The 11,907-nt window shown below is 51.9% G+C and overlaps 1 protein-coding gene across 24 annotated transcripts in view; it reads right to left on the reverse strand.

Annotated features, from left to right (window-relative positions):
- GRIN1 (glutamate ionotropic receptor NMDA type subunit 1) overlaps nt 1-11,571 on the reverse strand; it is a 41,030-nt gene extending 29,459 nt beyond the window's left edge. For 7 of the 24 annotated variants that reach the window (XM_069873028.1, XM_069873035.1, XM_069873032.1 and 4 more), the window contains exons 1-3: nt 11,182-11,497; nt 7,611-7,745; nt 18-194 (exon numbers count right to left, since the gene is read on the reverse strand). In XM_069873028.1, coding sequence (XP_069729129.1) covers nt 18-194; nt 7,611-7,745; nt 11,182-11,439 — 570 coding nt within the window. In that variant the 5' untranslated portion in view covers nt 11,440-11,497. Of the gene's footprint in view, nt 1-17; nt 195-7,610; nt 7,746-11,181 lie in introns of all 24 variants that reach the window. The other 17 variants (XM_069873042.1, XM_069873034.1, XM_069873036.1 and 14 more) reach the window with 11 other exon arrangements.
- Between the last annotated feature and the right edge of the window lie 336 nt (nt 11,572-11,907).

Here is an 11,907-nt window from a genome sequence, read left to right on the forward strand (position 1 = left end):
AATATTCAGGAACTGACCTTGGACTCTTTTTCCTCCAAGAGGGTCTCCAGCTTCTTTTGTGCAGCACGACCTTCATGGTCGTCGCTGACTATCAGAATGACGTGATTCCAGTTGAAGACTCTCATCATCTCAAACCAGACGTTGGCCTGGTGAGAGTATGGTGGGACCGTGCGCAAAAAGGACAGGTGGATGCTCTGCAAGGAAGAACAAGAGCTCAACATAGATTGGTTGGGTCAGCGGCCAGGGCACGTCTTGGGGACCGGGTGGGTTTTGGGGGGCAGGACTGGGATCCCAAGGCCAAATTTTAGTAGAACTCCGGGTTGTCCACCTTAAACTACCCTCTGGGTCCTGCACTCCATTCTTTTGGTTTTGTGTTTGATAGGAATGGTTGGACTCGATGATCCGGTGGGTCTCTTCCAAGCTGGTTATTCTATGATTCTATGATAAGCAAACCTTGGCTATGGTTTTATACCTCTTGGCTAATCCAGTGCATGACAGAGAGGGTTTTTTGCTTTGTGGTCTGTAAAAGGGTGATGAAGAAAGCCCACCCAGCAATGAACATTCAGTGCAAATATAGCCCATCCTCTTGCCTTTTTAAAAATATTACCAAGCAAAACACATCAAAAAGAAAACAAATTCCTTCAGAGCGCAGCAAGGAGCCGTAGCAGGTACATGCTGGTATAAATTAGTTATTTGTCATGAGAGAAGTTCAGAAAAGCAGTTTTATAATGTGCTGTTTGGCTGTTTCTAGGTCAGCTTGTTCTGCAGTGGCTCACAGGAGGAGGCAGCTCTGGGCTCGCGCCCCAGCTAACCTATCTGATTTGGTGAGACATCATTATGGTTGGCTGATTGAGCAATAGCAATTTTAGCCTAATTAAGTGTAGCACTCTTTGGGGAGCAGTGGGACCAAAAGCTGTAGCTGACAGAGACGTTTCAAACAATGCAGCTTCTCCAAAAGGCCCTGGAGTCAAATATTAGAAAATGAAAGTGCTTACGCTCAGCATGGGCACTACTTGACAAACCAGCTACGTTCTTGAGGGAGGCAGACATTTGAACAGGAGAGGACAAAAGGCAAATCACCATAATATTGCCTTTTTAGGCTGAGATGACCTTCAGGACCAAACAGAGCTTGTTTGGACCTGCCCATCGAGAACCCTGACCCAGCACCAGCCAGAAATGTCCTGACTGGGCCAAAGGAATTTGCACTGGAAGGGAAAAGACATAACGTCTACCATGGATGTGCACAGGAGCAGTGGACAGACCAGACAATGCCTTTTCCTTACTCTCAACACAGCGATAAAGTCAAACCGAATGATGTAACACAGCAAAAAATAGTACAACATCCTGTCACGTCCAGTTCTTTCTGCAGTGGGACAGTGGGTCTTCTCCACTGCCCTGGCTGAGAGCACAGAAGTGCTGGAGGCATCAGCAAAACCACCAAAGCACTGAAAACATTTCCTAATTACAGAAGACTGAGAAAAGCTGTGGATGCTTAATTGAAGGAGGAAACCAGGAGAGCCGTAATGAGCACCTCACAGCTGCAAATTCATGTGACTGATACAAACATTCCCAACTGCATGAAGAGCAAGGAAAGTGTAGCTCACCCCAGAAGCTCAGTAGCAAGCAACAGGCCTGGGAAGAAGCCTCACAGGGGCAAACAATGGAAGGACAGCTATGGTCTCCGCACCCACAGGGTGGGTGTTCAAGCTCTCTTTGGAGTCAGCTAAGACGCACAGGTAATTTCAGCTCCAGGTTCACCAAACAGATGGGTCAGAGCATTTTTAATTTTTAATCCGCCAGCTTTTTTTTTGTTGTTTTAAGGAAATAAATGGAAAATGGAAATGGGCAAAAAACTCAAAAGAGAAATTTTAGAAGAACAGAATATCTAATAGTAAAAAAAAAAATCAGGAAAATGCAGGCTAACAAAAATAAAATATCTAACTTAAAAATATTTCATTCCCTTTTTGATGTAAATATGTTGAAATTCCAATATATTGCATCAAATTGTTTACTAGTTTCCCAAATATCTTGCAAAAAGCTGTGTAAACTGCTGGTGACTCTCTGAAGTGCTGTAAATTCATAGCGCTAAGGGCAGATGAACAAGTTTTACCGAATATTTTGTTGGCCAACAGCTTGGATTAAGAGTTCAGACAAATCTGCTTTCTGAGTTGGTGTCAGAAGGGTCATGGACTCGTGATGGTATCTCAGCTCTCGGATTACAGAATTGTAATTTTTAAGTAGGATAACAAAGAAAATCTAACTGCAGATGCTGGGTCTGGATTTCAGGGTGAGCACTCACATCCTGTACTTAGATTTTGAAGCACCTGGGACTCCTGAACTTCTCTGCAGGGTCTGAAAATTAGTAGAAAAATGAAAGTAAAGTCTCCCAAAAGTTAGCAAGTTCAGGTTTTGTGTGATTTGCTGACCTACATCACATCACATGCAGTAGCTGGGCTCTGAACCCAGCACAGCTTTCCTGGCTCAGGGCGGGGAGCTGTACTGCAAAGTAGATGCAATGGTTTTTGCATCATAGTAAGCCCTTTTTCTGGCAAATAACTGTTATAAACACCTGATCTTTTAACACAGTCTTTGTGAGACAACTGCCACTCTTTTCAGCTGCACTACTTATCACTGTCTAAAAGAGCTTTCACTCCAGGCTGTTGTGGATCATAACCCACTCCTCTCCAATCAGGCACACAGCAAAATTGCTGCTAAACATGAAACAATGGTTCTCCTTGTAAGATATTTTGAAGAATTCACATTATTTGTTGTCCTCCAACAGAGCCTGCCAGGACGGCTGGTCTGGGAGCATGAGAACTGCTAAAAGCAACCCCCAGCCGAGGAGCAGCTTTCTTTTTTTTTTTTCCTAATACCACCAAAACCTGAATGCTCAGCCCTGCGCTTCCTCACTTCATTCTGTTTCTGCACAAAGTAAGTACAGGTTGGAATGGAATGCAGGCTTCAAACCTCAGCAGAAACCCACGGGGCTGCAGCTTCAGTGCACTGGGAGTGAGTGTGGTTATGAGGCTGGGGACTTGTACTGAGACAGGACTCTTAGGAACTTCAAATCATTAGTGGCTCTGACTTTGCTGATGTGAAAAGGAGCTGAGTTTGAGTAGATATATGTTTGCGTGCATGTATGGGTGCAAGCAAGGACTCTGTCTAAGAGTGAGCACATACAGGCAGAAAGCATGAGTGTGCAGGTACTCGTGGAGGGAAGGTGCTTGAATATTTGAATAGCTGCACAAAAAGGCAGCAGAAGTGTGTCCAGAAAAGGACCATGTACAGGTCCATGAGTGAAAGGACTGCCATCTTCTTTACCTCTGTCCTCTCCTCTTTACCTCTGTGATAAGTGCTCATCACAGCTCACTGACCATGGCTGGTAGGGTAATTTTTTCCTACATGCCTAAGGAAATTAAGTACTTTGGTCTCACTACCTGTGAAAATCATGTGGGCAGTTGCCCTTTTAGCAACGTGTCCCAAAACTGAGCTGTTTGGGCAGGATGTTGACAGAGGTCCCAATATGTAAAGTTCCTGCTAATTTAGCAAAAATCACCAGCTGGGTACAAACAAGAAGCCTTGGCCAATGTCTACAAGAAAGGAGCCTGGGCTGCTCTGTCTCCTGCTCTGCTCAGCCTGCCCACCAGCCAGTACCTGTGCTGCTGAGCCCCACCTGAAAGCAGCCTCTCCACTGCCTCGTGAGATAGCCGCAGGCACTGGAGGGAGCTGAGATAACTCTTCAATTCCCAAGATGTGTGCTGGGAGAGATTTTAAGTGGGGGCAGATGTATGGGCAGCTCAGGCTCAAATGCATCATCTGCCTTTCCCTGCAGTGCAAGGAGAAAAGGACTTGTTTACCTCCAGGGAATGGCCCAGCATGACAAAAGCAGCCTTGCAGAGTAGTGGGGCTGCTCTGTGCTCCTCCCACCTTGAATTCTGAGAGCCTGTGAAGAGGTCTCTTCAGCTGGGATGAGTGGGTTCCATCACTGCCATCATCACAGGCTTCATTGTACAGAGCTCGGACGCACTGCAGGCTGCCCTTGCTGATGGCTGTGATGCTCAGCAGTGGCTGCAAAATCCATTCCCAGGGCAAATATCTCTATATTACATTAACCAGCCTCTCCAGTCACTTCTCACATGAGCTAGTGAAGGAATTCTGACCCTGACACCCTGATCTCAGTTGAGGCCATCACTTTTCTCCCCATTTTCAGCACAGCTTCCCGTGCTGACTAACACTGTTTCTGCTGAACATTGTTTGCCAGTGAGACTGGTAATAAAGGCAAATACTCGTCTCAGTGAACAATAACCCTCGGGAGGACAGGGTGTGGTTATACTGAGACAAGAAGCTTCAGAGAAAAGCCACCACCAGGTCCAGGCTGATGAGAGAGACAGACAGACCTCATTTCAACTGCTGGGACCAGGTGATGCACATTGAAATGGCTCTCCAAGTGCAAACTGGATAAACTCCATTCTCCATCTCTTCCAGCAGCAGAGCAGGTCTCAATCAACATCCACCTCACTTCTTCAACTACCCTGTCTCTCTGGGGAGAAATAGTTGGTGTGCTCAGCACCTCGGGGCACTCAGCATGCCCCTTCGTCCCCATCATGTAGGTCATGATAAATGGCACCAGATAATTCCCCTGCAAGCTTTGCTCTCACTCTCAGTGTTGTTTAATATTTCTCATGTTGTCAGGATGTCAATGTCACCTCATCATTTTGGCTGAGATGCAAAGGAGACATAAATGACTCGCAGGGAACAGAAGCACTGAATCAATGGTCCAGCCTGTCTGTTCAGGAAGCCTAGCATGTGAAGTTCAGAGTGTGACTTTTGTGATGCTCAGTCCATGTAGAGTCCATGAATGGCTCTCCAGAACGATGGAAACCACTATGAGCATATGGGTACTGCTCTGCTGCCTTTGCCATCAGACTCCCTCTCTCTCCTCCTGCAATTCCCCACTCACCATGCAGTCAAGGGCTGTGCTGAATGGCATGAGGATCTCAGTGAAGAAACAGGTGATGATTTCATAAGGTGTACGTACAGAGGCCAAACAAAGGCTGCCGAGCCAGAGCGCTCATCTTGATAGCTGCAATACCATTTCTAGAACAAATAGTTCTTTGAATATTGGGAGCAATAAAGCTTTCTTTCCTAGTGTATCTTTGTTGAAAGACTGGCTACAGCTCATGGACTGCTGTGCTTGACTGGAGATGCTCCAAGAGCATCAAATGTACTCGACAAACCTGTCTATGCTGAGGCCCACGCCTTCCCTCTCACTGTCAGATAAGCCTTGAGAGGACCATAATTAACTCTGAGGCTTCAACCCCCTGTGAAGTTTAGCTAAAATTGTCTGATGCCTTCAAAACCAATCAGGGGCACGCACACAAAGTGATCTTACAAGCTTGTTTCCATAGAAACTAAGCTGAAAGATATAATTTCCTGAATTTAAAAAAAAAAAAAAAAAAGCTAATCATTGGAAACCAAAGAGGGAATGAGCTGAACATCCCCGTTTTTCACCAGCCAACCTGTCCTACGTGAATATGCAGAGCCTTCACCATCCCATCCCATGGCTTCACACCCCTTCGCTCTGCTGTCCTCCACTCCCACCTCTGCTGGCCCCTCCATCTCCTGCCAGTCAACTGTTTAATATCCTTGCTCCTCTGCCCACCCCATCCCTGTCTTTGCCCTATCTCCTGCCTTCAACTCCCCTCTCTGCAGAGAGCTCAAAGCCTCCTATCCCTGGGAGCCTTGGTGGGAAGGAGGCTGAGCATGAGGTTGGCCAGGCAGGAGCACTCAGAGGGGTGAGACACAGTGCGGTCTCCCTGATGAGTCTCTGCCAAGTACGTGCACCCCACAGCCCTGCACCTGCAACCCCCCAGTATTCAGCAGGGAGCATCTCCCTCCCACTGCAGTGCATCACTACTATGCTCCTCCAGCTCTGGAGTGAGACAAGTGGGTTTTTTGAACTGTTTTTGCAGAAAACATGTTTTAAACAGGACAAAAATGGCTGAAGCAGAATGTGCTCGGGAAGTTCCCACCCTCTCAGTGTGAACACACAAATTCAGCATAAGGTTGTGCTGTCTAAAAGGTGACTAACTTGCTTCGGTGAGAACAGCTCTCCTGAGATGAAGCTGGACCAATAGCATCAGACACTTTCTCTGCCATCATATCTCTCTCAGTGTCACTGCTGAGCAGACCTCTCTCCTCCTTATGGCAAGATGAACCAAATTCCCCCTGCACATTTCCTACGTGCTGCTGCCCTCTCCCTCGGTCTGCCAGCTCCCTTACCATCCCTTTCCTTCTAAAGGTGCCTGATGGGACCCTGCCAGGGCATGTGAGTCTCCAGCCCTGTCAGCAGCTGTTGCTGTCACTGCCATGGTCTTGTCTTGCTGATTGTCCTACCATGGTTTTAGTCGATGGGAGATAGAATTATGGAATGATTTGGGTTGGAAGGGACCTCAAAGCCCATCTAGTTCCACTCCCTGCCATGGGCAGGGACACCTCCCACTGGATCCTGTTGCTCCAAGCCCCATCCAACCTGACCTGGAACACCTCCAGGGATGGGGCAGCCACCACTTTTCTGGGCAGCCTGGGCCAGTGCTTTGCCACCCTCACAACAAAACATTTCATCTAAACCTGCTGCTGCTCTGGCAAACAGTCCTGTGGGCTGAATCTCTGGGAGCCTCTGCTCCTCCCTCCTGAAATTTGACTTCATTTAGCATGTAGGCGGAGGGACTATTTTTGCACTGAACATTTGCATTTGTGAATATTCACATTTTCCAAGCAAAGGCCGATTCGTGCTTTCAAACAAGCCTGATCTCACCCACTGAGCTCATGCACCTGGACAAAAACCTCCATCAGGGCTGCAATGGCATGTGGTCCACCTGGCTCTGCTCAGCACCTCCTTTTGCTTTCAGTAATTCCAAAATGTCTTTGCAAAATGGGTTATGAGCTGAACACTCAATGGATGAGCATCTTATTTACCAGGCCAGGGCATTGCTCCCAGCCCCTGTACACAGCAGGACCTCATCCAGTCTCCGAGATACCACAGGGACAGTAGTTTGATGCATTGGAATATAAACCTCAGCGTGCTGGCTGGATTGAATGCCATTTAAAGCCTCAGGATAACTTGTTAATCAATTCTACTATCTCCCCTGCCAATAATGCCTAAACCCAGAGAAGTGAACACAACCAAACAATCTCCAAGCCCCAGAGAGCTCCTGCCCAATGTCCAGGCCCACTGGGATCCTCCTGCCTCACCACAGGTCCTCCCCGCCCCTGGGGAGCCCCCAGGACCCCCTGGCTGTCACTAGTGCTCAGGGCAGGAGCTTGTTTGTGCATCTGCCTTGACTGACGAGCAGGGAGCCCAGCAGCCTGGCAGTGAAACGCTGCAGAACTCATCCAGCACTATGTAGGTCAACACTGGCAGCTGCGAAAAAATCATGTACCAGGGAATGAGGGAGAGAGAGGGAGCTGCAGGTTTAACAGGAGAGGACAGGTGGACAGACAGACAGACAGATAGGCAAGGCAGTGTATACATCATTAACCCTCCTGACGGGCACGCTTGATTTACACCACATGTATGAGGGACTAGACTAGAAACATGCAGCAGTTACCTTATCAGAATATATAGACATGCGTGTTGTCAGACCAATGACAGGGATCCTGTAGAAGCCAGCTGTGTATGATACGGGTGTTGGTGTTAGGTGATCGTTGGGAGCAGGAGGGTGACTAACTAATATTGCATAGACCTGTAGGACAGGATACACGACACAAACATTATTTCACAGGAGCACATCGGCCATCGAGTGTGATTATTTTCCTTTTCTTTTCCGCAATGTCAAATGGCCCCATGTTAACACAGTAATGGCATTCAAATCATCAGGATCAGGGAGGCAAGGAGTGTGCCAGGGAGTGAGGGGGGTTGTGCCCTGGCTCGGGCTGCAGCCCGCGTGGAGGTGATGGGTCTGCTCAGGGTTATATCTTAATGGGAATGCCGTGCTGACCACTCCGCTCGCTAAACTAATAACTTTCATGGATTACAGATTAAAGGGAAACATCTCCCTTACAGTCACACTGTGTAATGCGATTTCTTTAACCACACATTTAATACTCAGTTGTAATTCCCCTCCGAGGACTATTACAAGCAAAGTGGTCAGCTGGGACTCCAAGCAGGAGAAGGAACGCAGAGCCACGGAGCAAATCAGCCATCTGGCCCTGGGCACGCAGAGAAATGAGAAAGCAGGGGGGCAGCGGGGGGCAGGAGATGGGATCTGCTTTCGGTCCACCAGGACAATGGGGTACAGGGGATCTGGGTTATACAAAAACGGGGAAGGAGGATCTAAGCAAGATCCTGCTGTTCTTACAGGGCTGGGATTTTGGTCTCCAGCAGGATCCCATTTTGTGTCAAACAGAAAGGAAGGAACTGGGTAATCCCTGGGGCATCCTTTGTTACACTAATGCCCTTTCAAAGCACAAGGAAGGTTCCCAGCTGGTGACAGGCCTCCAGCTAGTGTGAAACAGTGCAAGGACTTTGATGTCTGGGAGGAAATAACACTTTTTCCTCCTCCAAGCATCTGCCTGAACCTCAGGATGTGAGCCCCAGGGTGTGCTCAGTGCCCAGGATGGAGGAACAGCTTTCTAAGACAGGAGAGGAAGATGAAGCCTGTCTGGGTAACAGGACCTGGGGGACTGGGTAGGGTGGGAAGAAGGAAAGATCCTGCCTGGTTTTGGGTGGGAGCAAGCTGAGGGTGCAGAGCAAGCTGGGGTTGGAGACTCTGCCATGGGAGAAGGGAGGAAATACTGCAGAAAGGGTTTAGGGGGGTAGGAGGAAGGGAGTGCCCTGAACAGGGCTGGGGCGTGGGCCTTGGGGCAGGACAGGCTTTGGGAGGGAGGCTGAGGGCTGTGTGGGGGCGAGAGCTGCGCTGCGCAGCAGCTGACTGGCAGAAGCCATTTTGCACACGCAGGCTTGGCAGCCCCTCCTCTGCCTCGCAGCCCCCTGCTCAGGCACAGCGCCAGTGAGCAAGGACGGAGGGTGGCTGTGCCCCTTGCTGGGGCTGTGAGGATGGGAGAACTTCCACGTGTTGGGACAGCACAGTCACTCCCAGCACCCACAGCCCCCTCTGAACCCTAGATCATCTGCTCCCACGTCCCACTGCTTATGCAGGCCCAGGGGTCCAGGGGCTTCACCACGGGGACAAGGCTTAGAGATGGCATGGGCAGAGGCATCCTTCAGCTAGGTTGCTTAAAGGGAGCCTCAGCTCAGCGACTGCACCTTCTCCCTGCTCCCTGCCAGGCAGTGGGTATCATTTACAGCCTACGCTGCTCTTCCTGCCCAGCTCTGCCAGCACCCCCAGGGATGTCTCCAGCCATCCGCCACCTCCACATTGAGAAGCTGAGCTGCGAACATCAGCTCTGCTCCGCTGAGCACCGCTGGCCCCTCCAGGCCTCCCCCACCTTGCTTGCCTTGCGTGTGCCTGGATGTGCATATGTGTGGGTGCATGTTGCTGTGTGTGAGTCTCTGAGGTGCAGGCATTTTTACAATCTGAGTGCGTGTTTGTACATATGTGTTGGTCCCTGTACACCTTTTGCATGTGCACGGGTATCTTTGAGGTGGGAGTGGGTTTGTGCCTGCCTATCTGCCCACCTGGTGGTCCCGAGTGGAGGAATGTGGCTCAGTGCACACAGCACGTGCAGAGGGGATGGAGGGGCTAAGACACAGGCTGCCCAGGGCACCCAGGGCATGCAGGCTGCTCCCACCACCACTGTAGATTCAGGCTGCTCCCTTGTGTGCACTGAGAGTGACCCATGTCGAGCAGAGGGAGGAGTGTGTGGTGCTTGTGTGTGCAGGCACGCATGCATGGTGTGCATTACCCCATCTCTCTGTGTTCATGGGTGTGATTACATGCATGCACAGTGTGTGTGTGTCCATGACATGATGTGTGCACACACTGTGTCTGCAGCCAGTGGTGGTGTGTGCCTGTGTCTCATGAGTGTGTGTGGCGGTGGGCGTGCATGCGTGCCTGTGTTGTGCACTGTGTGGTGCGGGGGGTGGCCAGAGTACTGTGTGTGACCTGGGAGTGTGCACAGCCATGCAAGGGTGTGACCCAGGAGTGTGTGTTTGTACGTGAAGCAGTGTGTGCTTGTAGGGCACACAGCGGGGTGTGTTTGTGTGGCAGTGTGTGTATGTGCATATTTGAAGCAGTATGTGCTCATGTGTGGACATGAATGCGTGTATGCATATGGCATAACTGTGTGTGCACCAGTGTGTTTGCACCCTGGTACGAGTGCAGGCATGCAGTGTTTTTCCTGTGAGCCCACGTTTGCACAGCAATGCACGTGTGTGCATGGCATGTGCGTGTTCATGCAGCGCTGCCCATGGGCATTCCCACTGTGATACGTGAGCCCACAGTGTGTGTGCATGCACAGCACACCCTGTGTCCACAACTGCCCGCCGTGTGTGGGTGCCCATATGTGCAGCTCTGTGTGTGCAATGTGTGTCTATGCATGGGGTGTGTGTGCACGCATGTTGCTGTCTGCACGTGTTGGGTGGGAGTGTGTGAACCCCTGTGTGTGCAGTCGGGAGGGAAGGTGAGCCTGTGTGTGCAGCAGAGATCATATATGAGCCTCAGGGCATGTTGGTGAGCCCATGTGTCTGCATTTTGGGGGTGTGTGTGTGAGTCTGGACGTGCACTAGTGTGTGTGTGTGAGCCCCTGTATGCACCAGAGTATGTTTGTGAGCTCATGAGTACCCTAGGATGTGTTTATGAGCCCATATATGAGCCAGGCTGTCCATGTGAGCCCGTGTGGACCCTAGGATGCATTTATGAGCCCGTGTATGAATCGGTGTGTGTGCACGAGCCCGTGTGCGAGCTGGCGTGCCTTTGTGAGCCCATGAATGCCCCAGGATGTCTGTGGCTGCCCTTGTGAGACCCGGGGTGTGTCTGTGAGCCCCGGCGAGCCCCGGGGCGTGTGCGAGTGCCCGTGCAGTGGAGCGTGCCGCCCGGCCGCGCTTACATAAAGGCTGCAATGCGGGCGGCGGAGCCCCGGGGCAGGACCCCGCTGGCCACGGCTCTGCCCGCCCCGAGCCCCGGGGGCAGCCGGGGGTCGCAGAGGGGCCGCGGGGGCCGCGGGGGCGGCTGCTCGGCGCCCTCCGGGGACGGGGCGGGGGGTGCCGGCCCGGGGTACCTGGCTGGAGATGAGGTCCTCGCAGACGGAGAGTGCCATCTGGATGGCGTTGGGCTTGTGCGTGACCGAGGTGGCGTTGAGCTGGAGCTTCCATGTGCCGTGCCGCTTGTTGGCCTGGTTCACCGCCTCGCGGAAGATCTGCTCGTGCTTCTTGGTGCTCAGCACCGCGCCGATGTTGACGATCTTGGGGTCACAGCCGGCGCGGGCGAAGGAAGAGGAGAAGAGCAGGGCGAGCAGCAGCAGCCGCATGGTGCTCATCCAGGGGGGCCCGGACCCCGCTCCGCTCAGCGCGGCCCCATGGGCCCGGCGGGGGCGCTCTCCGTGGTGCTGAACCGCCCGCTCCCTCAGCGCGGCCCCATGCGGAGCCCTGCGCGGGCCGTTCTCCTTGGTGCTGAACCGCCTTGCTCAGCGCAGCGCCTTGTGTGGGGTTCGGCGTGGGCGCTCTCCGTGGTGCTGAACCGCCTCGCTCCGTACAGCCCCTTGTGTGGGGCTCGACGGGGGCGCTCTCCTCGGTGCTCAGACCCTTGTGGGGTCTGAGCCGGCGGTGTGCTCTCCTTGACGCTGAAGCGCCCCGCTGAGCACGGACCGTTGTAGAGCAGGTCCGCTCTCTTAGCTGCGGAACCGCACCTGTCAGGCAGCCCTGCGGGGTCTGGCGAGGCGCAGCCCGGCCCGGCCGGGCGCTGTCCCTGGTGCTGAACCGCTCGCTCAGCGCAGCCCCACGTGGGA

Source organism: Phaenicophaeus curvirostris, chromosome 20, assembly GCF_032191515.1.
Source record: "Phaenicophaeus curvirostris isolate KB17595 chromosome 20, BPBGC_Pcur_1.0, whole genome shotgun sequence".
In the NCBI taxonomy this organism is placed as follows: Eukaryota; Metazoa; Chordata; class Aves; order Cuculiformes; family Cuculidae; genus Phaenicophaeus; species Phaenicophaeus curvirostris.